The 26,386-nt window shown below is 65.3% G+C and overlaps 2 protein-coding genes across 3 annotated transcripts; one reads left to right on the top strand and one right to left on the bottom strand.

Moving 5' to 3' along the window:
- Positions 1 to 467: 467 nt before the first annotated feature.
- Positions 468 to 3,740, bottom strand: LOC129203617 (tigger transposable element-derived protein 3-like). Of its 2 annotated transcripts, XM_054818380.1 has the most exons (4): positions 3,618 to 3,740; positions 3,337 to 3,442; positions 2,940 to 3,065; positions 468 to 2,807 (listed from the first exon to the last, which is right to left on the bottom strand). In XM_054818380.1, exons 2-4 carry the CDS (start codon positions 3,368 to 3,370, stop codon positions 973 to 975), a joined length of 1,995 nt encoding a protein of 664 aa, XP_054674355.1. In that variant the 5' UTR covers positions 3,371 to 3,442; positions 3,618 to 3,740; the 3' UTR covers positions 468 to 972. The 2 variants fall into 2 exon arrangements, with proteins under 2 accessions (XP_054674355.1, XP_054674353.1); XM_054818378.1 differs by lacking the exon at positions 3,337 to 3,442 and having other exon boundaries at positions 3,443 to 3,734.
- Positions 3,741 to 3,993: 253 nt separating this feature from the next.
- Positions 3,994 to 25,984, top strand: LOC129202412 (uncharacterized). Its single transcript, XM_054815070.1, has 13 exons — positions 3,994 to 4,135; positions 4,312 to 4,710; positions 5,354 to 5,480; positions 7,273 to 7,386; positions 7,615 to 7,725; positions 9,944 to 10,859; positions 13,322 to 13,451; positions 18,024 to 18,404; positions 19,176 to 19,568; positions 20,821 to 20,947; positions 21,731 to 21,844; positions 22,829 to 23,083; positions 24,891 to 25,984. Exons 1-13 carry the CDS (start codon positions 4,112 to 4,114, stop codon positions 25,982 to 25,984), a joined length of 4,185 nt encoding a protein of 1,394 aa, XP_054671045.1. The 5' UTR covers positions 3,994 to 4,111.
- The last annotated feature ends 402 nt before the right edge of the window (positions 25,985 to 26,386 follow it).

Below are 26,386 nucleotides of genomic sequence, written 5' to 3'. Positions count from 1 at the left end.
GCACGGTGGGTGCCTGTTAGGGCATGCAGTCCAGTGTACACGGGGGGGTGGGGGTGTAGGGGACCCCCAGGGTGCACATGGGTGCCATCCGCACCGCGTGGGACACGGAGGCTGGCACAGCCCGGCACCGCCGGCGTCCAGCCCCGGGTTCCTAATTAACAGCCACGACAGGGTCGTCAGCCAGGGCCCCGCCGCCCGTGGGTGCTGCTCCGTGGGTGCCGCCCGTGGCCCTGGCACCCGGGTGGGGACGACGCGGGTTGGGGTGCTGCGAGGGCCCAGGAGAGGCTGTGCTGTCACGGGGCCGGGGGGTCTGTGTCCCCAAGGCAGGGTGAGGGAGGGGAACGAGAGGTTTGGGGTGGCCCCGCTGCTCCCGGCAGCCCTGGGGGAGCACGGGGGCTCTACCCGGCCCACGGCGGGGCTGGATGTGACGTTAAAACATTACAACCGCCACGCGCGCTGCGCTTTGCTGAATTCTGCCTTTTTAATGCCTGCTGCAAACCTCCAGGCGCCACGTGGTGACAGCAGCCGGTGGCACCCGGTGCCCCCAAACGCTCACGGGAAGGAGCCACTGCCCCCGGCACGGGGACACGCCAGCACACCCCACTTCCCCCACCCCCAGCAAACACAATAACCCCACTCAGGGCAATTTCCCCCCTGGGGGCAGCTCCACGCCAGCTCCCGCCGGCTGCAGAAGCCACCCCCCGGGAGAAGGTTTCGGCAGCAGGTCCGTGCCCCCGGCGCTGCCCCGATGGATGACACCCAGAGCGTAGGGGCTCTGCAGCCCCCCCGCACGGCGCTCCCCGCCGGGCACCCCTTTGCCCCCGAGCCACGCGGACCCACAGCAATCCCACGGCACAACTCAGCTGGCAGCGCCGCAGGGGACGGTGGCTGGGCCAGTCCGGTGACGGCCCCGATGACCACCGGTCCCCAGCCCGGGCACGAGCGGGTTTGGGCACGTACTGGCCACTCCGCTCACTGCTTGGGAGGGGTGTCGCTGATGAGGGCTTGCCTGGCGCCGGCTGACACCACGTGCACCACATCCTCCAGCTCGTAGAAGGCCTGGAAGAGGTCCGGCGAGGTGGCCCGGCACTCCAGGTACCGCCGCAGCGTGGCCAGGCTCCCCCAGACCTCCCGCTCCGAGGGGCAGGGCTGCACGTCCTCGCCCTCCACCGTCCCCTCGTCCCCGTCTGCCTCCGCCGGCTCCCCGTCGCGCTCCAGCTCCTCGTCCGTCGGCGTGCGGTGCTCCGGCTGCTCCTGGCCGGGCGCCAGGGCGAGGGTCGGGGCCTCGGCGCCGGCGTCGGGGCTGAAGCCGGCGGCACGGAAGCAGCTAGCGATGAGCCCCGGGCGCACGTCACCCCAGGCTTGCGCCAGCATGTGCAGGGCATCCAGGAGGGTCGGCTGCCCCGTGCCGTGCTCCGCCGGCAACCGCCGCAGCAACCGGCGCCGGTAGTGGCCCTTGAGGTCGCTGGCGATGCCGCGGTCCAGGGGCTGGGCCAGGGCGGTGGCCGGCGGGACGAAGACCATCCTGACGTTGGAGAGCTGGAGGTAGGGGTGCGCCTCGTGCTTGGCGAGGAGGAGGACGATGCTCTTCCCCTGCTGCCGCATCCCTTCGTTGAACTCCCGCAGCCACTCGGCAAAGAGGGGGGCCGTCACGCCGGCCGGGCTGCCGCCGCGGTAGCTCCAAGGCATCTGCGCCAGGTTGACGCCACGCAGGCAGCGGGGCCGGGGGCTCTCCCCCACCGCCCGCAGCGGGACTTTCTCCGAGCCGTCGGCGTTGGCGCAGAGCAGGAGCGTCAGCCGGTCGCCGGCGCTCTCGCCATTGCCGGGGGAGGCGGCTGGGAAGAGGACCCCCGTCTCCCCGCAGACGTAGATCTCGGAGGGCACGTAGCTGCGGAGGAGGCCGGGCAGCACCACACCGGCCCAGTGCTCGGCCGTGGGCTGTTCCGCGTCCCCTTTCTCCGCCAGCGGTTTCTTGAAGGTGAGGTTGTGGCGCGCCCCGAAACGAGCCAGCCAGCCGCCGCTGGGCTCGGGGTCGGGCCGGCCCAGCGCCTCGGCGAGGTGTTTGGCCTTGAGCTGGAGGAGCGGGCCGCTGACGGGCAGGTCGGTGGCACGGGCGCCCTCCACCCAGCGCAGCAGGGCGGCCTCGAGCGCTGCGTCCTTCCCTTCCCGCTTGCGTTTGCGCTCGGGGTCGCCGTTGCGGTGCCACTCATTCAGGATCCGCTCCTTGTTCTTGATGATGCGGCAGATCTGAGGCTGCGACACCCCGAAGCGCTTGGCCAGCTCGCTCTGCGACACCTTGGGGCCCTCCAGCATCTCCAGCACCCGCACCTTCTCTGTCAGCGACAGCTCCTTCCGCTCCTTCCGCGGTGCTGCCGTCCCCCCCTCTCCCATCCCCGGGGAGCGGCCGGCGCAGTGGGCAGGGCGGCAGGGGCTGACGGCGGCCCCCAGCCTCGCTGGCTCGGCGAAGCCTCTCCCGCAGCGGCCGCAGGCGTAGACACGCTCCCCGCCGTGTGCCAGCCGGTGCCGCACCAGGTCCGGCTTCTGCCCGAAGCCTCGGCCGCACTCGGCGCACTCGAGCGGCGGCTCCCCCGGTCGGCAACGGCGGCTCTCAAAGGCGTGCGGCGGGGGGACGAATCCCCCGTTACCGGCACCGGGATTCGGCTCCGGCTCGGGGACGCCGCAGTAGCTGCAGCCCCGTTCCCGCAGTGGGGCGGGGAAGTCGCCGGGGCCGGCACGGTGGGACAGGGGGGAGCCCGGCGGCGGGGACGCCCCCTCCTCGCTCTTCACCTCCTTGCCCAGCCAGTGCCCTGCGGAGACAGGAGCGCGTTGGGGAGCGGCCCCCTCGCCGGGAATCCCGCGGGACCAAACCCCTCCGGTTCGGCAGGATTCGGCCCGCCACCCGAGCCCCGCTCCCACCCGGCCCCCGGTGTCCCGCTCACCCTGGGAGGGGCCGGCGGGCGCCGCACGCGGCTGGGGGCTCCGGTGCTCCCCGTAGCGCCCCGCTGCCGCCGCCTCCTCCCCTCGCTCCACCTCGGCCAGGATGTCCGGCTTGGTGACGGCGTAACCTGTCACGGAGACAAGAGCAGGGATGGCCGGTGATGCCGCCGGTGATGCCACCGGTGATGCTGCCGGGGATGCCACCGTGCAGCACCACAGCAGCCGGTCGCGATGGGCCTGGGCTGGCGTTCCCCGCTACGGCTCTCCCGTGGGGACGGGGACACCCACAGTCCCGCGGTGACCCCGGAGCTGCCCCGTGGCCGCCTGCTCCCGCCACCCACCGGGCCAGTGCCAGGCCGTGACCAGGGCTGGCGCCGGGCAGGACCCCCCGTGCCTCACCCAGGGCGACGGGGCGCTCGCAGTCCTCCTTCATGGCACCGGCACCGTCCCGGTCCTCGGGGGGACGCGGCGGCTGCTCCCGGTGCCGCTTCCGGCGAGGCCTCACCTGCGGGAAGGGACGGCGGTGGCTGAATGTTGCGCCGGGCCGGCAGCGACCCCGCGTCGCGGGCAGGGGGACGGGGCATCGGCCGCAGGGCCGCCTGTGGGGAGCGGCCGGGGCCGTCGAGCTCCGGTGGGGCCGCGGTGACGCGCCGGTGCCGGTGCCGATGCCGATGCCGTACCTGGGCCGGGCCCCGGCCGCTCCCGCTCGGTCGGGTCAGGCCGGGCCCGGTGCAGCCCCGGCCCCGCCGTCCCCGTCCCCGTCCCCGTCCCCGCCCCGCGCGGCCCCGCTGCCGGCGGCGGGAGCGCGCGTACCGGCACGCCCGCGCGCGCGACGCCCCGCCCCTCCCCTCTCCGCTCTACCCAGCTATTGGGCCGCCGCCAGCGGGCGCCTCGCGGATTGGCCGAGCCGTCGCCCAATCAACGGCGGGGCCGGGGCCGCGGCAGCGGTTGTCCCTGTCCCCCTCCCCTCCCGCTCCGCCGCTTTTCCCGATGCTGGGCGGTCCGCCCGCCGCTAGGTGTCGCTGCGGCGCCGCCCGCCGCCGCTCCCAGCGTGCGCCGCGCTCTCGGCATGGCCGCTCTGCCCCGCCGCTGCTGAGGAGGCGCCGGGCCCGCGCCGCTGCCCGCTCCGCTGCCGCTCCCGCCGCCGCCGCCGCCCGCCGCGCCCCGCAGGGCCATGGCCGACTGGGCCCCCGCTCAGGTAAGCGCTGCCGCCGCCACCTCCGCCCCCCACCGCCCCCTGCCCCGGCCCGGCCCCGTCTCCCGTCCCCCGGCGGTGGTCGGGCCCGTCCCGTTCCCCCCGCGGAGCCCCGTTCGTCCCGTGGCCGCCGGGACGGCGAAGCCCACGGAGCCGCGTGTGCCCCCCCCCCCCCGCAGGACCTGGAGTGGGACATGGAGTCCCAGGAGCTGGCCCTGGAGCAGCCCCTGCCCGCCCCCGAGCAGGGCCCCGCCGGGGAGGCCGAGCTGCCGGCCGCCGAGATCTCCCTGACGCTGGTCACCGAGATCCAGGCCGTGGACAGGAAGGTGGACGCCCAGGCCGCCCAGCTGATGAACCTGGAGGGGAGGATGAGGATGGCGGAAACGAAGCTGATCGGCTGCGAGAAGACGGCGGTGGAGTTTGGGAACCAGCTGGAGAGCAAGTGGACCGCGCTGGGCACCCTCATCCAGGAGTACGGGCAGCTGCAGAAGAGGCTGGAGAACATGGAGAACCTGCTGAAGAACAGGAACTTCTGGATCCTGCGGCTGCCCCCGGGGGCGAAGGGGGAGGTCCCCAAGGTAACGGTCCTCTGTCCTTGAAAGCGGGTTGTTCTGCGCATACCCTGCGCTCGCAGCCCCATTTCAGGGCAGCCGCGGTGCTGAGCGGGACGCTGTTTCCCTGCAGCGCTGTCTTTCCTTTACTGCTCGGCGAGAAGCACCAGCACTCGGGTCCCTTTGCGTTAGTTACGCACCGCTCGTTCTATTCGTTCCTTGCCAAAGCGCGTCGGCTGCTCTGCGCGGGGTCGCAGACTCCTGAGCGTGGCTGGAGCCGTGTTTCAGTCGTGCAGAATCGCGTGGCTCAGCCCCGTGTGCCTGGCGGGTTTGGTAACGCGTCCCCGGTTCCTCATCAGAGGCAATCGCAGCAGAAACCGCGTTTAAAAATGAAGTGGGAAAAGAGTCTGTGTTGGGCGCTGTGCGTGAGACGGCACCCGCAGTGTGAGGAAGCTGAGTGGGGGCGAGGTGCGGGCAGGTGATGAGGGAAAACCCCATCGTGTCCCTTGCGAGCAGGGGTGAAGCTGTCTGAGCCAGGCACAGGGGAAGGAGCGGGTGTTGCTGTGCAGAACTGTCCTGTGCGGTGCTTGAGGAGTTTGAATGAGAAAACGTTGCCGGGTGTTTTCTTCGAGAGGCAAAACAACCGAGCGTACAATGCTTCTAATTGCAGGTCCCCGTGGCCTTCAATGATGCTTCGTTTAACTTCTCTGAGGAGGAGTGGAAGAGCTTGAACGAGTGGCAGAAGGAGCTTTACAGGCATATCATGAAAGGCAACTACGAGGCCGTCATCTCGATGGGTAAAGACAAGCTGGGGTTTGCCCTGAGCCGCCCCATGCAGCAGGTTTTCCCGGGGCCTGGCGGATGGAATCACCGCTGTGCCCGGCAGGACCGGGGAGGGTGGAGGGTGTGCTGGTCTGGGAACGCGTGATGCCGGCTTTCACCAGCAGCCCTGGCCGTTAGTTCAGTCCTCCCCGGTTCATTTTGACGGTGGATGGACATCACGAGCACCGCTGCAGTGACCCCGTCCCCCTGACGGTCTCTGCGGCTGGTAGGAGCCAAGCGAGCACCTGGGTCGTGAGGAGGAGGGGAAGCGAGAGGACCCTCAGGCTGAGTAAAGATGAGGAAGGGGGGAGTTTCTTTGTCATGCAAAGGTCCACAGATCCACTGCGCTGGGTGCATCAGCCCGCTCGCTGCTTAGGGCAGTTACCGGTAGCAGGGGGGTGCCCTGCCTCAGAGCTTCCTTCCAGCCCTTGCTGTCCTTCAGCTGCAGAGCCCTTCCTAAGGGAGGAGAGCGAGTTTCTCAGCTGCCTGCTGCCTTGGTGCTCGCTCTGACCCCAGCCTCATCCCAGGGAACGTTTCTTGCGCGAGCTGTTGCGGTGTCTGCTCCTGTATTGCCAGGGTTAGAGCCTGGGGAGAAGCAGCAGGCGAAGGCAAGCTCTGCCTTCCGCTTTCCCCTCCAGCGGCTCAGGGCGGTGCGTTCGCAGCTAAACGAACGTGCTTTGCTCGCTCCTTCCAGTCCCAGCTGAGGGAATTCCCTCTGGGCAGCGCGTTGCCTTTCCGAGCACCTACGTGTGTTCTGAGAAATGACCTTGCCTTGGCTGGACGTCCGCGTGCAGTGGGTGGGAGCGCAGACACAGCCCCTGGTAAACAAGTATCTCCTCCCTGTGCTCAGGCCGCCGGTGTGCAGGCTCACCCGCCACCCTGCCGTACAACTCTGGGCGATCTAGGCCTTTCATCCTTTTTTTTTTTCCTTTTCTTCCTTTATTTTTTTTGAACAGAGGTCTTCTGCAGTCCCTGTGTGCAAGGGAAAAAGGTGAAGGATAATACTGCCCCCCATTCTCCTGGTTTAAAACCCAATCCTGTGTCCTGCTTTAGAGGTGCTGGAACATAACAGTCCCGCTGAAGGGGATCTGTGGATCTGAGCCTGGAGCTTAGAAAAATGTATCTGTGCTTCATCTGAAGGTTTCCTTTGAGTAATGAGGTTTAGGGGTTTGGCCCTCGCATAAGGCAAACGGATCCACCAGAGCAGCGGTGGAAATGAATACCCAGAGCTCACACTTGTTTGGAAATGAAGTTTTCCGCTCTCCGTCGTAGGAGAGATTGTGATTGTCCCCTTTCCCCCACCAAAATCTGCAAGCAGCCTGTGACTCGGACGAGTAGGATGGAGCGGTCCTGGCTGCGGCAATCCTGGGCTGGAGGGAACCGCATGGGGAGGGCACTTCCCCTGCTGCCGCTGGCTGACAGCTCTGGCGCTGCCCCTGAGCTGAAGTCCCCATTGTAATGGATCCGCGGACCTTAGCAGAGAGGAGAAGAAAGGAAGCCCGGAGGTAAGCACAGATGCATTTTCTTATTCTCCTCCTCACGCTGCAGGCTGGGAGGTGCTCCTCACCTGAGCAGAGTGTGCTCCTGCAGTCCGCTCATGTTCCCAGGGCCCAGACAAGGTGAGCGGTGCAGATGTGTGAGAGCATCTTCTTAAGCCTCTCTTTCCATTACCCGTCATCCCCAGCAGCGAAGGAAGGTTGGTGGGCGAAGGTTGGAGAGCCTCCTGCAAGGGCAAAGGAAATGTTCTGACCCTCTTCTTACGTGCAGATGCTGCCATTTCGAAGCCTGACCTCCTGTCGCGGATCGAGCAAGGAGAGGATCCCAACGTGGAGGATCAGGATGACTCTGAGGGAGGAGAAACCCCTACAGACCCCAGCACTGGTGAGCCATAAGGTTCCTAGGACTCGGTGGGGAGGTGGAAAGCAGAAACGTGGCTGCGCTCTTCCGCTTGCCTCTGCTGTTGAGTTTTGCCAGCTCTGTCCTTGGGTACAGGGGTGACTCTGCTTTCCTGTCGGCTCTTACCTGATGTCGCCACCTCTCCCGAAATCCTCTGTACAGCAGCTGGGAGGCGTGAGCGTAAACTCCTGTTGTTCTATCTCCTGTGCGCAGAGTTTTCCTTTCCTGGTCCCGATGACAGCTCGTGGAGTAAATACGAAGAGACTCTGGCTGAAAGCCACGAGGGCTCTGAAGAAGAGGAGAGCATGGAGGTCCCCAGTACATGTGAGTTAGAAGCACAGAGCTTCGTCGAGTGCTGCGCAGAGGGGGAGATAGAGGCGGGCTCGGGCTTTTGGCGCTTGCTGGGGATTATCCGGGGTGAGATCCTGCCCTCGCCGTGGTCTCTGCCAGCCTCGCATCAAGAGTCAGCGTGGGAGCTGGCCGGCAGCTGAGGCGGAGGGATAGCACACGCGCAGAAGAAGCTGTGGTATGCGAGCAGCAGGCTGTAAAAGCAGCTGTGGGCTGGCTAAGGGGTGCGCATCACCTGTACGGTGTCGCATCGCTCGGCGAGGTAGCGTGTTTGGTCAGCCTTGAAGTGGAGACGAGAAGGAGCATGCGTAGCACAGGCAAGCTTTGATGGTGTTGGCAACGAAGTTCTTAAGTGTCTTTTCCGCGAATATATAAAGTGATATTTTTCTCAGCTTTCTCTGTCAACCAAATGTGAGGCTTCTTGTGGTGCAGCAAAATGCGTGTCCTTGTCACCGCCCTGTCGCTCCAGCTCCCTGCTCTGAAGCATGGGGACATGCGAGCCACTTCGGGAAGCATGCCTTGCTAGGACGTGCCTTTGGCCTCCTGGTCTCATCCTGAGAAGCAGCTGAATGGTTCTGGCTGATGCTTTCCCAGAATTTCAGCCTGACGCAAACAAAGCGGCCCGTTTTCAAGCCACACGTTTAGATGCCTGGCAAAGAGACAAGCGGAGGCCGAGCCCCGTGATAGGGAGTGCCGAGCAGTCTTCTCTGGGCACGCAAATGCTCGGCACAGCTTTACCTTCTCACACTCTGCAGCAACCTGTGGTTTTTCAACCCTTTTCTCCACATCCCCAGATCCTCTGGGCTCTTTTCATCCTCCTTTGCCAGGGTCCTTGGCAGTTGCTTTGAATTACCATCTATATCATGGGAGATCCTTCAGGCCCAGGCACGGTACAAGTCTGGAAGGAAAAGAGGTTTTATTCCCTTCCTCTCATTTTTTTTGCCTTTACCTTAAACCATGTGTTCATAAAGACCTGTTCTGCTTCACCTCCTGCTGAGGAACCCACTTTTTCCCTTTGTCTAGCTATACATAGAGATCTCATCATTGTACTGTCTGAGCTTTCCCAGGAAGTCTTTACCAATGATCTGGACGAGGGGATCGAGGGCACCCTCAGTCAGTTCGCAGACGATGCCAGGTTGGGCGGGAGCGTTGATCTGCTGGGGGGCAGGAAGGCTCTGCAGAGGGATCTGGACAGGCTGGATCCATGGGCCGAGGCAACTCTGTGAGGTTCAACGAGGCTCAGTGCCGGGCCCTGCCCTTGGGTCACACCAAGCCCAGGCAACACTACAGGCGTGGGGCAGAGTGGCTGGAAAGCTGCCCGGCGGAAAAGGACCTGGGGGTGTTGGTCGACAGCCGGCTGAACGTGAGCCAGCAGCGTGCCCAGGTGGCCAAGGGGGCCAACAGCATCCTGGCTTGTGTCAGCAATAGCGTGGCCAGCAGGACCAGGGCAGTGACCGTCCCCCTGTACTCGGCACTGGTGAGGCCGCACCTCGAGTGCTGGGTTCAGTTTTGGGCCCCTCGCTCCAAGAAGGACATTGAGGTGCTGGAGCGTGTCCAGAGAAGGGCAACCAAGTGGTGAAGGGTCTGGAGCACAAGTCTGATGAGGAGCGGCTGAGGGAACTGGGGTGGTTTAGCCTGGAGAAGAGGAGGCTGAGGGGAGACCTGATGGCTCTCTACAACTCCCTGAAAGGAGGGTGTAGCCAGGTGGGGGTCGGTCTCTTCTCCCAAGGAAGAAGCGATAGGACGAGAGGAAACGGCCTCAAGTTGTGCCAGGGGAGGTTTAGACTGGAGATCAGGAAACCTTTCTTCCCCCAAAGGGCTGTCAAGCCCTGGGCCAGGCTGCCCAGGGCAGTGGTGGAGTCCCCGTCCCTGGAGGGATTTCAGAGCCGTGTAGATGTGGTGCTTGGGGACATGGGTTAGTGGTGGGCTGGGCAGTGCTGGGGTAACGGTTGGACCCCGTGATCTTAAGGGTCTTTTCCAGCCTAAATGATTCTGGGATTCTAAGTCAAAATACTGTGGCTTTGTATTCCAGCACGGCTTAGGTAGCTCCTGGGCGGGACGTGCAACCCCGTAGTGCCAGGTACTGTCTTGAGTGTGCAAAGCAGAGACCCCCTCTGCCCCAAGAGAATTGCGGTCTAAATAATGAGGGAGTTCTTATCTGAAAGAAATGACATGAATGTCTCTGCTCTGCCAGATGAACAGCAGTGTGATGAGGAAGGTCCCAAAAGCCTCGAGCTTCCTAGCTCGTTGGCGGGAAAGTGGGAAGAGGTTTTCTCAAGCCCAGAGGAAGAGGTAAAGCCAAGCGGCAAGAGCCGGAGCGGATCGACCCCGCAGCAGAGAACTGCAACGGGCAACGGGCTGAGGCGCTCCGCTCGCCGTGGGAGAGACTTGGCCAGGAAGGACGCTCCTGAGGACACGACCGCAGTAGAGGGGCCGTACATCTGCTGCGAGTGTGGGGAGAGCTTCCTGGACAAGCAGCTCTTCGCCACCCACCAGAAAGCGCACGCCAGCGAGGAAGCCTGCACTTCCCTGGAGCACGGAGAAAGCTTCAGGCAGAAATCCAAACCAACCCCTACGAAAGCCCAGGGGCCCTCCCGCTCCAAACCGTCCAAGCGCCCCGATGGGGAGAAGAGCTCTGGGTTCAAGTACGGCTTTGTCAGGCACCAGGTGAACAACATGGTGGAGAGACCGTACACCTGCTCCCAGTGCAAGGAGAGCTTCAGCCTGGAAGTGAGCCTTATCTTGCACCAGAAGCTCCATACGGGGAAGGGCGACGGGCCGCTGACGTGCACCTACTGCGGGAAGGACTTCCGAGACCTCTCCAAAGCCATCCGCCATCAGCGCATCCACACCGGGGAGAGGCCGTACCAGTGCACCGAGTGCGGGAAGAGCTTCATCCGGCGGGACCACCTGCTCAAGCACTGGCGGGTCCACACCGGGGAGACCCCCTACCAGTGCCCTGTCTGCGGGAAGCACTTCCGCTACAAAGAGTCTCTGAATTGTCACCAGAAAATCCACTCCCGCAATCCCCGGCCCATGGAGGATTCACAGCACAACCTGGAGTCGGCAACTCAAACCGGCCATTTCTGCGTGAAAAAAGAAACTAAGCAGTAGCGCTGCAGTGGGAGGCCGGGGCAGAAGGGCTCGCGGTTACGATAACGGTCTAGCAGGTGGACGTGCAGCATGATGGGAGGTGAACTTGTATCGCAGTTAATCCATGTGGTCATGCTACAAAGCCCGCTTTGTTGAAGCATCAAAGGAATTCCTCTTAAAAACTCTGATCGGACGGCCTAGGCACCTCTTCGACCCCGCGGGGTTCCGTGGGACTTCCATAGCGGCGTAGGCCTTGTACTAGTTGTCCCCTACGCAGGTTTGGATTTTGCCTGTAGAGAATAATCCCGAGCGATTCTCTGGGGTCCGTATTTAGCAGGTGTTTCCCCACCTATCTTTGTGCATATTCAGGAGTGACAAGCTTTCGCTTTCTTTTTTCCACTCGTTTCACCACAAGGCTGGAAGCGCGAGGGAGGGAGGGAGGGAGGGAAGGAAGGTGCCATTCCCAGGCAACTGGCCGCCCGCTCCCGTTGCGTTGCCGCACCTCGGACGGCAGCCCCGTGCTGCGAGGCCAGGGCTGGGATGAAGGGAAGAGAGGCGAGGCACGAGACGTGGTTAGGGGCACGACGCAGGATTTGTCGTAAGGCAGAGAAGCGGAGAGGAGAGAGCGGCAAAGAGCAAGGTGAGAAAAAGTCGGTGCAGGAGGAAAGGATGGGCAGGAGAAGGGGCTGAGGACATTGGAGCAGGAGGAGTCGGGAAGGGCGGCGTGTGGAGGCACGGTCGGGTAACGCACCCGAGGAGGACACGTCTCTGTTCTTCTGAAGGATGTTACCGGCACCAGTCGGGCTGTAGTTTCCCTCTGGCCCAAGGGAACGGAGCCGCTGGTCCGTCACACGAACTCCTGTCAATGAAGGCGATTTTATTATTATTTTTTAACTGGGTTTGGTCTCACACTCAGGTAAGTCAGATGAGTGAAAGCAACTTCTCCTAACCCCTGTAAAGAGCTGTTTGGTTTTTAGTTAATCTAGTAGTAGTTTATTATTATTATTATTAATTAATATTATTATTAATTATTATTATACTACAAGGAAACGTGTGGCACTATATTTCACAATTGATCTAAAACACTTAAATGTATGAGATAACTGACCGGAGTTTTTTCAGACGTCTGTGTAAATATTGGTTGACTTCTCGGAGCTAATTGGTGTTGTTCCTGAGGTGGCTGTAAGTGGTGTCTCTTCCGCTGTGTATCGTCAGCTGCTGGTTCGTGATCGTGTTTTGTAATAACTTTTGTAAAGTCTGTCAATACAGTGTTTCCATTCTGAAGCCCGTGTCGGGTGAGTGATGGCAGCCCCGGTCCCCTCGCTGGCCTCTGTGTTTCGTCCTTGCTCGTCCCTCTCCTGCGCCGACGTCTGCGGCACCCTTGCCTGGCACCCGCCTGTTATTTATTAGCGTTTTCCAGGTAACTCGCAGAACTGGTGAACCACACAAGCCGAGCGGGCTCTGCTCAAGTCTGTTACTATACACGCCGAGCATCCGCGGAGCCAGATCGGCAAAGGAGGCTGCTCGGCACGGCTCTGGGGCTGCCGTGGTCGGTGTCTGGCGTTCGGGGTTCGTGTTTTTAAGCTTTTTCTCTGCTGCTGCTATGGCTGAAAGCGAACTTCGGTTTTACGCAAGAATAAATGTGCCACGCGCAAATAGGGCTGCAGCCGTGGCTGAGGAGTCGCCGGCCGCAGCCAGGCTCTGCTGCAGGGTAGAGCTGGGACAGCCCCGCGCCGGGAGAAGCGCCGGTTTTGTGCGGCTGCGGCGCTGCCCTGAGCCTCGGAGCTGGGACGTCACGGACTGGCCTGACTGCGGCAGGCGAGAAGGGCCCTGGCGCGCTCTGCTGAGGGTCCAGCCGCCGACGCCGCGGGTTCGCCTCTCGCCAGACAGGGTGGCATGGCCCCGCAGGGCCCCGTGCGGTCCCGGTGCGGCTGGAGGGACTTTGGCACGCGGGGCTGGGCTCGCTCGTGCCCGCTGCCCATCAGAGCCACCGAGCTGGCCCGCGCTGGCTTTGCATCGCCGCTTCCTCTCTCGCACATACCCGAGCTCTTTGTACCAGGGCTGCCAATAAACTGTTCCTGCCAGGCCCGGCCCCGCAGGGCAGCGCCCCGTTTTGTCTCGCGCGTCCCGGGGAACGACGCGGTGCCGGCTAGTGGGGCTGAGCCGTGGGGCTGCTGGGGGGCAGCGGTGTCCCACAGTGTCCCAGCAGGGTCGGGTCCTGCCCTGCCACAGCAGCCCATCCCCCAGCGCTGTGCCCGCTTGGGCTTCTACCCGGTTGTCTTGCCACTGCCTGGCCCTGGGGACATGCCTGGTGGGGGGCTCCCCTGCTCCTGGGGTGGTTGGGGAGGGGAGACCGGCACGGCCCCCCCTGCCCTGAGGCTGGGTCTGGCAGCTCTGGGCTGCTCCTGGGGCTCTGCACCCCGACCTCGGCTGTTCCCGTGTCCCCTCTTCCACCCTCCCCCTGCTTGCCCCCCTCCAGTGACCTGGTCTGCAGCTCTGCAGGGTGGTGGCCACAGCTGCAACCGATGCGTCCCAAGCGCTGGCTGCTGGAAGCTCCCGTTTCTCCCCCGTTCCCATCCCGTTTCTCCCCCATTCCCATCCTGGAGCGGGTACGGGGCAGCCGCCCGGCTCCTGCTCCCCTCTGTCGCTGCAAGGAGCTGCCGGCCGTGCCGGGGCGGTGCAGCACACAGGGTGCTTGGGGGGGGGGGGATCGTGCTGCGCCTCCGGCAGCTCCCCCCAGGCTCTTCCCTGCAGAAGCCCGGCTGCCCTGGGTGAAGGCAGAACCCCCCGGTGCGGGGGGACGGTCCCGTCTCCCAGCCCTGCCCGCGGTGCAGCCTGCCCTCCCTGGGGGCAGCCACCGGAGCCCCCCCAGAGCTGTGACAAGGCCCATGGTGTTGTTCTGCCTCGGGACCAGATGTGGGACGTGGGCAGGGCAGCCCGTGGGGCCTGTCGGTGGGTCAGGGCCTGCGCAGGGACGTGGCACTCGCAGCCCGCGGGTTCCTGGCTTCGCTGCCGGGCTGGGCTCTGAGGGTGCTGGGGCTCCTTAGCCGGCCCAAACCACGCCGGGTGCCTGCAGAGCTGGAGCGAGTGTCCCTGGCTGAATCCCCCCCACCCCACTCTCTGGAGCTGCCAGCTGGGATGGGGCTGCCCCACGCAAGGGGGGGTGCGGAGACGGAGATGCCGGGGGTGGTGGAGAGGGAGAGGAGGAGGGAAAAGGGGCGAGCGCACAGGACGGCTCGGGGCAGGGGAAAAAGCATCGCCCTGGATCCGGCAGCCCAAGCCCAGGGTGGCTGCTGCAGCTCCATGCCCTGGCTCCGGCACATGGAGACATCATAAATATACACCTGTGTACTTCCGTGGTGCATACATGTGCTCTGTGTATGCCACCCGTGTCCTGGGCTGCGTGTCCAGCAGCGTGAGCAGCAGGTCGAGGGAGGGGATTCTGCCCCTCTGCTCCGCTCTGGGGAGACCCCCCTGCAGTGCTGCGTCCAGCTCGGGGGTCCCCAGCACAAGAAGGACACGGAGCTGTTGGGGCGAGTCCAGAGGAGGCCACGGAGATGCTGCGAGGGCTGGAGCACCTCTGCTCTGGAGACCTCAGGCTGAGAGAGTTGGGCTGGTTCAGCCTGGAGAAGAGAAGGCTGCGCGGAGACCTTAGAGCCCCTTCCAGTCCCTGCAGGGGCTCCAGGAAAGCTGGAGAGGGGCTGGTGCCAAGGGCAGGGAGTGCCAGGCCAAGGGGAATGGCCTGAAGCTGCAGGAGGGGAGATGGAGATGGGATGTGAGGCAGAAATCCTTCCCTGTGAGGGTGCTGAGGCCCTGGCCCAGGGTGCCCAGAGAAGCTGTAGCTGCCCCTGGCTCCCTGGCAGGGTTCAAGGCCAGGTTGGATGGGGCTTTGGGCAAGCTGGGCTAGTGGAGGGTGTCCCTGCCCATGGTAGGGGTGGGACTTGATGGGCTGTGAGGTCCCTTCAACCCAAACCAGGCTGGGGTTCGGGGGTTCTATATGTACCCATACATCCATGGCTGGCAGCACGGATCTCGGCACTCAGAGGAACACAGCACCAGTGGCCGCATCCTCATCTCCTTCTGACTGATAGCGATGAAGATCCACTAGCGGAAAATAAATATACACAATAAATATACATATACGCGTCTCCACGTGTCCAGAGTGGGTCCCTCCAGCAGCCGGGCTCAGGCACGCTCTCTGCCCGGTAGCTCCCCTGCATCCCAGTCTCCCCAGTAGCACAGGACATCCGAGCCCCGGGGCAGTGGCCTTCCCTATCCCAGAGCTGCTCCTGGTGTCCCCTCCCGATGGGTGTCCCCCACGGCTGGGAGCTGTGGCTCCCTGGGACAGCCTGGGGGGGGCCTGGGGTGGGGGGGGGGCCCTGCCTGCTGTTGCTCCCTTGGGTGGGTGGGGATGGGTGGTGGTGTCCCTCCCCGAGCCCCAAGCGTGGGTGCCAGCGGGCAGCCCGTGCTCCTTGTGCCGACACCGCGGCCGTGCTGCAGCCGTGCCCCCGTTCCGGCATGGCAGCGGTGATGGGAAGTGGCCTCATCCCGGTCCCCCTCGTCCCCTCCCTTTTCCCGCAATCCAAAGGGTTTCCTGCCCTTCCCTGCGTGCGGTCTCACCGGCTTCCCCCCATTGTCACCCCGTGCCGGGGGTCCCCGAGGTCAGGACCAGGAGCGGGGCCGTGTGCCATGGGGCTGCTGCTGCGCACGGGGCCCTGCCGGGGCTGTGTGTAGGCACGGGGCTGCACCGGGGCTGGGGGGCCGGGGGGGACAAGGTGGGATGGGATGGGATGGGGATGGGATGGGATGGGGATGGGGATGGGATGGGGATGGGGATGGGGATGGGATGGGGATGGGGATGGGGATGGGGATGGGATGGGGATGGGATGGGGATGGGGAGGGGATGGGATGGGGATGGGGATGGGGATGGGATGGGGATGGGATGGGGATGGGATGGGATGGGATGGGGATGGGGATGGGGATGGGATGGGATGGGGATGGGGATGGGATGGGGATGGGATGGGATGGGGATGGGGATGGGATGGGGATGGGGATGGGATGGGGATGGGATGGGATGGGGATGGGGATGGGATGGGATGGGGATGGGATGGGGATGGGGAGGGGATGGGATGGGGATGGGGATGGGATGGGGATGGGGATGGGGATGGGATGGGGATGGGATGGGGATGGGATGGGGATGGGATGGGATGGGGATGGGGAGGGGATGGGATGGGGATGGGATGGGGATGGGGATGGGATGGGGATGGGATGGGATGGGGATGGGGATGGGATGGGGATGGGATGGGATGGGGATGGGGATGGGGATGGGGATGGGGATGGGATGGGGATGGGATGGGATGGGATGGGGATGGGGATGGGGATGGGATGGGGATGGGGATGGGGATGGGGATGGGATGGGGATGGGATGGGGATGGGGATGGGGATGGGATGGGTTGGGGATGGGGATGGGATGGGATGGGATGGGGATGGGATGGGATGGGATGGGGATGGGATGGGGATGGGATGGGGTGGGGTGGGATGGGGATGGGATGGGGATGGGATGGGGATGGGATGGGATGGGGATGGGATGGGGATGGGATGTGGATGGGATGGGATGGGATGGGGATGGGGATGGGATGGGATGGGATGGGGATGGGATGGGGATGGGATGGGATGGGGATGGGATGGGATGGGATGGGGATGGGATGGGATGGGATGGGGATGGGATGGGGATGGGATGGGGTGGGGTGGGATGGGGATGGGATGGGGATGGGATGGGGATGGGATGGGATGGGGATGGGATGGGGATGGGATGTGGATGGGATGGGATGGGATGGGGATGGGGATGGGATGGGATGGGATGGGGACAGGACGGCACAGGACAGCCAGGACAGGACGGCACAGGACACAAAGGGCCGGGCGGTGCCGCCCCCCCAGAGCCCCGCCAGCCCCGGTCCGCGCGGAACCGCGGGGGGGCTCGTGCTGGGCGGGGGGGTGGGGGGCGCGGTTTCCATGGCGACGCCGCCCTCCGGCCGCCATTTCACAGGCCCGCGGGGCGCGAGGCCGCGGGGCGGGCGGGGGGGGGGGGGGGGGGGGGGGGCGCAGGGGGGTGGGGGCCGCCAGGGGGCGCCCGAGGGTGCGGGCCAGCCCCGCCCCCGGCCATGGCGGCGCCCGACGGTGCGGGCCGGGCGGGGGGAGCTGCCCCCGCGCCCTGTCAGGGCCCCTCGGCTCCCCGCCGCCCGTGTCGCACCGGTCTCCCCGCAGTTCCCGCCCAGTCTCTCCCACTTCCCCCTCACTGCCAGCCCAGTGCCCTGGGACCCCCCGGCGCCCCGCATTACCCCCAGTTCCCCCCAGCCCCCCCCCCAAACCCCCCAGAGCCTTCCCAGTGACTCCTCACCCCCCCGCCAGTTTCCTCAGCCCCGACCCAGTCCGACCCAGTTCCCCCCCAGACCCCCCCAGTCCCTCCGCACTCACCCCACGGTCCCCCCCGTCAGCCCGGTTACCCCAGGAACAGCCCCAGTTCTCCCCCAGCCCCTCCCCAGTTCCCCCCAGTCCTCCCTGGGGCTGCCCCAGTTGCTGTCAGCCCCTCCCCAGTTCCCTCCAGCTGCTGTCAGCACCTGCCCAGTTGCCCCCAGTCTTTCCCAGTTCCCCTAGCCCCCCCAGTTCCTCCCCAGTTCTCTCTAGTCCCTTGCCAGTTCCCCCCAGTCCTTCCCAGTTTCCCCAGCTCCTCCAGTTTCCCCCAGCTCCCCCAGTCCCTCCCCAGTTCCCTCCAGTTTCCCCCAGCTCCCCCAGTCCCTCCCCAGTTCCCTCCAGTCCTTCCCCAGTCCCTCCCCAGTTCCCCCCAGTCCCTCCCCGGTCCCTCACCCCCCGCTCACCCCTTCCTCCGCCCCCCCCCCCCAATTTCTCCCCGTCCCCCTCAGCCCCCGGTTCCTCTCGCAGCCCCGCCCCGCGCGGGGAGCCCACGGGCCCGATCCCGGGACACACACACACCCTCCCCCGGGCCGCCGCCGTCGGTTCCCCCCGTGACGGGGCCGGTGGCGGGGCCGGGCCGGGCCGGGCGGTGCCGGCGGGGGGGGGGGCCCCGACGGTGCGCGGCGGCGGCGCGGTGATGCCGTCGGTGCGGCAGGGGGCGCTGCGGTGGCGGCGGGCGCCCCGCTCCGCCCCGCCCGGCGCGGCCCCCGGCGCGGCCCGCGCGGCGGCGGCGGCCCGCCCGCCCCCTGCCGGCTCGGCGGGGCAGCGGCGGGGCCGGAGCGCCCAGCGCGGAGCGGCGGAGCCGGGACCCGGAGCCGCGCTCGGTCTCTCGCCGCCGCGCCCCCCGCCCCTACCACCCACCCCGCGCCTTCCCCGGTCGGGTCGGGCCGGGCCGCGCCCCGCCCCGCCGCGCCGCCCCGCCGCGCCCCCGCCCCGCCGCCGCCCCGCCGCGCCGCGCCGCCCCGGGCCCAGCCCGATGCCCGGCGGCGGGCGGAGGTGAAGGAGCGAGCGGGCGCTGGATCCTCCCGGCCGCGGCCCCCGGGGCCCCGGGCAGGGAACAAAGGGCCATGGCCGAGGGGGCTCCCGCTCAGGTAAGGGCGCCCGCCGCGCCCCTCCCGCCCGCCGCGGGTCGCGGCCCGGCCCGCCGCCGCTCGCCCGGCGCCCGCGGGCCGCACGTCGGGGCGGGCCGCGCCGTCGGGGCCGCGGCGGGAGGCGGCGGGGCGGGCGGCGGGGCGGGAGGCCGACGGGGGCTGTCAGCGAGCGGGGCCGCGGCCGCCCCCCCGGGGGGACGGGCAGGGCCGGGCAGGGCCGGCGGCGGCGCGGGCAGCCCCGGGGGGGCGGCGCGCCCGGGCCGGGCCGGGCCTCCGCGGCCGGCGGCGCCCGAGCTGCCGTCGAGGGCCGGGCCTGCGCGTCCCGCCGCACCCCCCGCGCCCGCACGGCCGGGCCCTGCGGGTCGGGGAGCACCCCCCGCCGCCCCCGGTGACAGGCCGCCCCCCCCCCCCCGTTTCACCGCCCGGTCCCCATGGCGACGGGGCGCCCTGGCCCTGACGGCGCCCGCCAGCCCCCCGGGGTGTCTCCTCGCCGTGCCCATGGCAACCGGGCCCGGCTGTCCCGTGTCACCCCCTCAGTGTCACCTCCCCTCCCCGCGCTGTGGGGCCCCCCCCGCCCCCCCGCGACGGGTCCTGCCCGTCCCGTGGGACCCGCACGGGGCCACCGCCATAAGCAGCGTAGCGGGACGTGGGGACGTCCGTGCCGCCCTGGGGAGCATCGGGCTCTGCAGCAGGCCCACCCCCCACCCCGGGGGTCCCCGTCACCCTGGGGGTGTCCCCCCCGCCGTGACCCCTGCACCCCTCTGCCCACAGGCGCCGGAGCCGGTGCTGCAGCCGCGCTGCCCCTCGCCCCTCCGGCCGCCGGCCGGCCCCGAGCGCACCTCGGAGCGGGAGACGCAGACGGCCGAGCTGTCCCTGACAGTGGTGGCAGCCGTGCAGGCGGTGGAGAGGAAGGTGGATTCCCATTCTACCCGCCTGCTCGACCTGGAGGGTCGGACGGGGATGGCGGAGAAGAAGCTGATCGACTGCGAGAAGACGGCGGCGGAGCTGGGGAACCAGCTGGAGAGCAAGTGCGCGGCGCTGGGCACCCTCATCCAGGAGTACGGGCTGCTCCAGCGGCGCCTGGAGAACATGGAGAACCTCCTGAAGAACAGGAACTTCTGGATCCTGCGGCTGCCCCCGGGCAGGAAGGGCGAAGTCCCCAAGGTAACGGTGTCCCGGTGTCCTGGGGTGCGGGAGCCGGGTCTGCGCCCGAAACGCTCCCAAAAGGCTCGTGGAGGGCAGGATGGTGGGGGGGAGACGCGGTGGGTGAGCGGGGACGGCCCTGGTGCAGGTGAGTCGCTCGCCGTCGGGACCTGGAGCCCCTCGCAGCTTCCCAGCGTCCCCCCAGCCGGCACCCGCGTGCGGCGGGAGATGGACACAAGGGGAACGTCCTCCCGTACTCAGGCCGGAGGTTTCAGTTCTGCTTCACCGCCCTGCGCACCCTGGGAGCGATTTACTCTTTTTTGGTTTACCTCCTTTTGAGAGAAACCCTGCAGATTTGTCGGTTCTTTTTTTTTGTTTTACCCCCTTGGTGCTGTGGTGGGGGTCTCCTGGACCGGGGAAGGAGGAAGCAGGGGCTGCTGCTGCAGGGAATGGGGAACCTCTGGGATTCGGGGGGAGGCAGACGAGCTCCCCAGGCTAGACGAGCATCAGAAGGAGCCCACCGACGATACTCAGTTCCTGTTTGCACTTCATGACCCTCTTGCTAAAAGAAAGTTTGCAGATGGGACCGTGTGGGACGTGGCAAAGTGAACATCGCCGCATTGCTGGAGAGAGCGGAGGGGGTCTGGAAGAGGGGGGTTTACACCCTGACACCCCATCAATGCAGCTGGGGAGCAGAAGCCAAACACAGCCCGGCTCGCGCATCCTGAATTTATCCTTAGAAATTATTATTTGGCAAACAGGCTTGAAAGCTGCGGTCTGCTCCCGGCCAATTTGCACACAATAACTAACGATAACTGGGAGCCCTTCAGGCCCGGGTAGAGTTTTCCCTGGAGTTCTGGGGTAATTGAATCTGGGTTTTTACGTCAGCTCATCAATAGAGATGAGGTCCAGCCCTAGCGCCCGATTTTTATCTCCTTTACGCTCCCTCCAGGCGGGCGCAAGCCCGGTCACCTCTGCAGAGTCGTCCCCGCCGGTGCAGGGACTGAGAGGAGGAGGTTGGTGTCGTTTGGAGAAATCCCGTTCTGGGCTCCTCACTGAGAACCGGCCGTTTGGCCGAGACCTTTAATCTCGTAGAAAGATGTACCCAGGAGTTGTTTTAAATATAAACCCCAACTTGTTGATGGCCGTGAAGTAGCTGAAGCCTGGTTGTGTCTGAGCGGGAGCGAGCTGCTTACGCCGCCAGCCAGAGATAACGCGCCGGGCTGCTGGGGAGCGAGGCGGGCGCCTGAACCCGTGCTGCTTGTGGTTGCAGGTGCCGGTGACGTTTGACGACGTGTCCGTGTATTTCAACAACAAGGAATGGGAGAAGCTGGAGGAGTGGCAGAAGGAGCTGTACAAGAACGTGATGAAGGGGAACTATGAGTCGCTCATCTCCCTGGGTAAATACGGGGTGTCCTGGCCCTGGTGCGAGGCAGGTTCGCCGGGGCGCCTGGCTGCCCACAGGCTCAGGCCTCTGCTGAGTCCTCCTCGGAGATCCCCTTGAGACACTAATGTCCCGTTTTAAAGGGAGACTTAAAAACCCGGGAGGACGTTTGTAGTCTGCGTGAGGGCATCCCTCCGGCAATGTCTGGGTTCGTTCCCGGCGTGGGGCCACCCGCGGGCAGGTGGGCTGGAGACCTCCTGGGGCTCCTTCCAGCCAGAGTTATTCGGTGAACAGCCAGCTCCTTCCCCGTGGCTGTTGGAAGGGCGTCCCTGCATCTTTTGGGCCAGCAGCGGCTACCAGCCCATGCACCCCTCTAGAGGAAACTTTTGCAGCGTGAAAAGTTGTCTGCTGCAGTCTTAGCTGCGCTCCGTTGGGGCACTTCCTGCCGAAGCTGCAGGAGAAATTCTGGCTCTGCTGGGGCCAGAGGTGAAAAGCGTTTGGCTTCAGGAGAACCAGGAATTTGCCTGACAAGTTCTAAAACCCTGCCAGAAAAATGTACGGGTTGGGTTTCTTCTCGAAGGTAGTTCCTCTGCGCGTGGCACCTCAGTTCCTGCCTCCGTGAGTCTCCTCTGTCCGTCCAGGGAGCCTGGCCTGCCTGCAGCACCGGGCGTTTCTGCCTGCAGACCCTTTGTGGATGCTCCTGAGTGTCCTCACGTGTCCCCCTGAGGCTGGGGAGAGGTAGAAGCCGCTATCAGGACTCCCTGTGCAGTAATCCCTCCATCCCTCTGTCTCTCAACAGACTATGCAATTTCCAAACCTGGTGTTTTGTCTCAGATCGAGCAAGGAGAAGAATCACGGGTCAGGAACGAGCAGGACTTGGAGGAGAGTGAGATCATGACCGATGCCACCGCAGGTGAGACGACAGCTTAGCACAAGGGGAGCCGTAGGTTGCGTTCAGAGGAGCTGCTCGCCCTGAGGCTAAAGCTGAGGGCCGTGCGTGAGGAGGTTGTCTTGGAGGAGCCTCCTGTACGAGCGGAAAAAGTTTGGCTGATTGGAGATTTGATGTCCAGGTACGGATAAACGTATCAGCCAGGGCAAGGGGAGCCTGGAGATTTGGGCGGTAGGAGCCATCAGCAAGGGAAACATCTGCAACCAGAGCAGGTCCTCAGGGAGCCGGTGTGCCCGGCAGGAAAGGAGAATCGGATCCCATTGGGAAACCCCACCCACCCAAGGGAGCCGTAGCCTTCCCGAAAAATCCTCTCCGCCCTCTCTGGTTGCGTGGATGGCGCCTGGGTTTATCCTTGGAGCATCCCCCCCGGGCAGGGAAGCCTGCTCCCATCCTGCACATGGGGACCCTGGGTGCCGAGGAGTTTCTCCAAGGGCAGGACACCAGGGACCAGAGTCCCGGAGCAACTCCTGCTCTGAGATAAGGGGGCTGATAAGGAGATGAGGAGGTGTCCAGGAAGAGAGGGTGTCAGCTCTGCTGCTGATCCCTGGCCCCGGGCTGCGGATGTGGGGTCGCTCTGTCCCCCTGCCCGGGCTCTTGGTCACGAGGATCTTGACGTTAAGTCGAGATCATCGGGAAGAGAAAAATCATCCGCTGCTGACCCAGCAGTGCGGCCGGGGCACACGGGGTGGCAGAGGGGTGCTGAGCTGCAGGCGCCGAGTCCCCGGGCCGGGCAGGGGTCGTCCCCTGTGCCTGCGGAATATCCCAGGCGAGAGGCAGGAGCGTGGCAGGGCTGGTTGAAGGGCAGGGGCCAAAGGGAAAGCAGAAGTGGCCGAGCAAACGAAACCCCTCTGCGGGATCAGCAGCCGGAGCCGGCGAGGATTGTTGCAAGCAGTTTCTTTGTCCTGGCTCCCGGGAATGACAGCGAGCGGGAATCTCTCTTTGCTGCAGCTGGTATAAGGGTTGTGATCAAAACGGAGGAGCTCCTTCCTGAAGACAGCCCCGAAAACCCCGAGCTGCGCGGAATGTCGGGGCAGTCGGAGGGGAGCTTCCAGAGTCCGGACGAGGAGGCAGCCTGCGAGAGCCCCTACGGCTCCGTCTCTCCTCCGAGGGACCTCCCGGCAACCAGCGTGGGTGACTCCTCCGAATACGTAGCTGACTTCAACGAGATCCAGAGGGTCATCGTTCACCACGGGAGCTGCACAGGTGAGACGCTGAGCCTCAGGGGGCTGTGGTGGGTCAGGCAAAGGGTTGGATGAAGGAGGAGAGTTAAATCTCCCCAGAACCAGCACCAGAAGGAAAGTTTCTGGCTGCAGCGACCTCAGGAGTGGCTGCAGTGAGACCTCAGGCCGGGAGGAGGAGTAAGCACGCACGTGGTGGATGTCAGAGCGCGGTCTCTTAGGGCACTCGACCTGCTCCGGAGCGGAGCGAGCAGTGGCTTGGTCCTCCATGGGTGGGAAAAGCCCGTGTTGCGCACGGAGAACAAGGGAAGACGTGTCCCAGGCAGCGGTTTAAGAGAGCCCCAGCGAGCCCCCGCTGCCAAAATCCCACCGGTGTGGAGGGCAGGACGTCGGTCGAGGACTCCTGCCCGGGTGCGAGTCATGTGGCGGAACGGTGTAAGCTGCTCGGGCGCTTACGCACCAGACTCTGCTGGAGGAACGTGCGGGGTCCTGCACGCCGACCGGCGTGAGGGCCGCAGGGCAGGACCGGAGGACGGGGAGGAGGGTGGCTGGAGGTGCGTGGTGTGCGAGCTGCCGGGAGGGAGGGGGAAGGGTGAGGTTATTTAGTGGGGAGGTGAGAAGATGGCACCGTGTCATCTGTGGAGGTCTGCCAGTTGGGTGGCAGGTACGGGCCAGGTCCTACAGACGTGCCTTGGGGGGAGGTGGGAAAGCGGGGAGATGGGCTGTTGGGAACGGGGGGTTCCCTGCCTTCTGGTGGCCTTGTGACGGTGCGACACAAACCAAGAAAGATTGAGTTGGGCTCTTGAGGTCCTCCTCAACTCCATCTCGTGGATCCCGTGGTCTCCTTGCGATTTCCTAAAGGAAACCAGCCAAACCACCAGTGGGGCTGGAGCCGATCCTGGTCCGAGAGCCAGCGCCTTGGCCGACGCTCGGGGCCCCGGCTGGTGGGGAGCGGGAGCTGCGGCAACGCTCTGAGCGGGGTGCGGGTGCTGGCGGCCAGCGCTCCAGCAGCAATAGCCCCGGGTCCGCACAGGGGAAGCTCCTCGCTGCGAGGAGGGGGGAAGGAGGACGTGGGAATGTGGGTTTTCCCCACGGACCCCTCCGTCGGAGGGGAGAGGGCGGCAGCTTTCATACATCCCGCACGTGTCGGCTGCCTCTTCTGGGGAAAGCGTGGCCGCTCTTCCTAGGAAAGTACATAGGCCTGGCTCAAAGTCCAGCGCAGGGTGACGCACGAGGGATCCACCGCGGGCCTTTCCTCGGGGCACGCTGCCCGCGTGTCCCGCTGCAGTGAGGCCGAAGGAAGGGGACAGTCCTAGGCTGGGTGCGTCGTCTGGGCAGCGGAGCTGGAGCCCGGCAGCCCCGTGCTGTGTTTCCGAGGAGCAGTGCCGTGCCAGGCGTGGGGAGCGGTGCTGGAGCCCAGCGAACCGGCAGCAGATGGAGCTGCTCCAGAAGCACTCAGCTGCCGGAGTCCTCGCAAATCGATGGCGCTTTTATCCCCCCCCACCCCGCCGTCTCGCAGCATCGTGGAATTGCAAAACCTTTTGGGAGATGGGTCACGCCACACCCTGCAACGGAGCCTGTCTGGGAGGCGCTTGGTTTGTCCTCCCTGTCGGGGGGTGCATGGGCTTGCCTCGCCCCCGTGAGAGGACGTGCCCCGTCCCAGGACGCAGGGCTCTGGGCCGCAGCCGCCTTGTGCAGGTAGTCTGGCAGGGCAGGCAGGCGCAAACAGCTGCAGAAGCCCGTGCAGATGTTTCTGTAGCAGCCCCCAGGTGCACAAAAGGCCGCCCCATCCCAGCCGATGACCCTGACGCTGTTCTGGTTTTCCCCTGCAGAGGACGGGATCGTGATCAAGACGGAGGAGGAGGGGGAGGAGGACGACCCCGACCCCCTGGAGCCGTGCGCCATGTTCTCAGGCAGGACCGAGCCGCCGGCGTTCCCCAGCCACGAGGCCGGGGTGGGCTGCGAGGCGCAGTGCAGCTCCAAAACGCAGCCCAGGAGCCTGGCGGCCGCCCGTGTGGGGAAGCCCCCCGCCTGCGAGAGGGACTCCGGGGAGATGAAGCCAGCGATCGCCCAGCAGCGGAACCGGACGAGGGAGAGACCCTACATCTGCCCCGAGTGCGGGAAGAGCTTCATGCTCAAGATCAACTTCATGATCCACCAGCGCAACCACCTCAAGGAAGGGCCCTACGAGTGCCACGACTGCGACCTCAGCTTCCGCAACAAGCAGCAGTTCCTGCTGCACCAGCGCAGCCACACGCGCCGCGGCGTGGGGGTCCCCCGACGCCCCGAGCACGGCCTCAAGCCCCAGCCGCGGCCCCCGCCCCCGGGGAAGCCCTACAAGTGCTCCGAGTGCGAGAGCAGCTTCAGCCACAAGTCGAGCCTCAGCAAACACCAGATCACCCACGTCGGGGAGCGGCCCTTCACCTGCGGCGAGTGCCGGAGGAGCTTCCGCCTGCAGATCAGCCTCATCATGCACCAGAGGATCCACGCCGGCAAGAGCGAGATGGCCTTCCTCTGCCCCCAGTGCGGGAAGAACTTCACCCGGCCCTCCCACCTCCTGCGGCACCAGCGGACTCACACCGGCGAGCGGCCCTACCAGTGCAGCCAGTGCGAGAAGACCTTCAGCGAGAAGTCCAAGCTCACCAACCATTACCGCATCCACACCCGGGAGCGCCCGCACGCCTGCGCCGTCTGCGGGAAGGGTTTCATCCGCAAGCACCATCTCCTGGAGCACCAGCGCATCCACACGGGCGAGCGGCCCTACCACTGCACCGAGTGCGGCAAGAACTTCACCCAGAAGCATCACCTCCTGGAGCACCAGCGGGCGCACACCGGCGAGCGGCCCTACCCCTGCACCGAGTGCACCAAGTGCTTCCGCTACAAGCAGTCCCTCAAGTACCACCTGAGGACGCACATGGGAGAGTGAGGGGCTGCCGACAGCTTCCTCTCCCTCCCCTCCCTCCCTCCATCCACCCCTCCAGCCCTCTTCCTCCTCCTCCTTCTCCTCCTCTTCCTCCTCCTCCTCCTCCTCTGCTCATCTCTCCCGCCCTCCCCTCACCCCCCCACCCCCGGCTCAGGGCATGGACATCAAGGAAGCTTTGTGTGGTAGCGTCGTCGTCGCTGGTCTGGTGGAGACGGCTAGGCTGATTGGAAATAAATTAATTAATTAAAGCAAGCAACGCGCGGCAAAAGTAAAAGATTATATATATATATAAAATTAACAGAAGCAGCTGATTTAGGGGGAATCCTCACCATCAGAAAAAAAGCAAACCAACAACGAAAGAAACCTGTACAGGGTGTTTTGCCGGAGTAGGACTCTTAACTGCTT

Source organism: Grus americana, chromosome 2, assembly GCF_028858705.1.
Source record: "Grus americana isolate bGruAme1 chromosome 2, bGruAme1.mat, whole genome shotgun sequence".
Taxonomy (NCBI): domain Eukaryota; kingdom Metazoa; phylum Chordata; class Aves; order Gruiformes; family Gruidae; genus Grus; species Grus americana.
The sequence above is the reverse complement of the archived record's forward strand: the minus strand, read 5'-3'. Positions and strand labels throughout refer to the sequence as shown.

Bases quoted from the DNA above. Each gene is read 5' to 3' on its own strand.
- LOC129202412 (XM_054815070.1), top strand. From the start codon at position 4,112: ATGGCCGACTGGGCCCCCGCTCAG. The intron at 5,481-7,272 runs GTAAAGACAAGC...TCTTACGTGCAG, and splicing joins CGAGGCCGTCATCTCGATGG to ATGCTGCCATTTCGAAGCCT. The intron at 20,948-21,730 runs GTAAATACGGGG...GTCTCTCAACAG, and splicing joins TGAGTCGCTCATCTCCCTGG to ACTATGCAATTTCCAAACCT.
- LOC129203617 (XM_054818378.1), bottom strand. From the start codon at position 3,521: ATGCCCCGTCCCCCTGCCCGCGACGCGGGGTCGCTGCCGGCCCGGCGC. The intron at 3,066-3,442 runs GTGAGGCCTCGC...TCTCCGTGACAG, and splicing joins ACCGCCGTCCCTTCCCGCAG to GTTACGCCGTCACCAAGCCG. The intron at 2,808-2,939 runs GTGAGCGGGACA...CTGTCTCCGCAG, and splicing joins GCCCGCCGGCCCCTCCCAGG to GGCACTGGCTGGGCAAGGAG.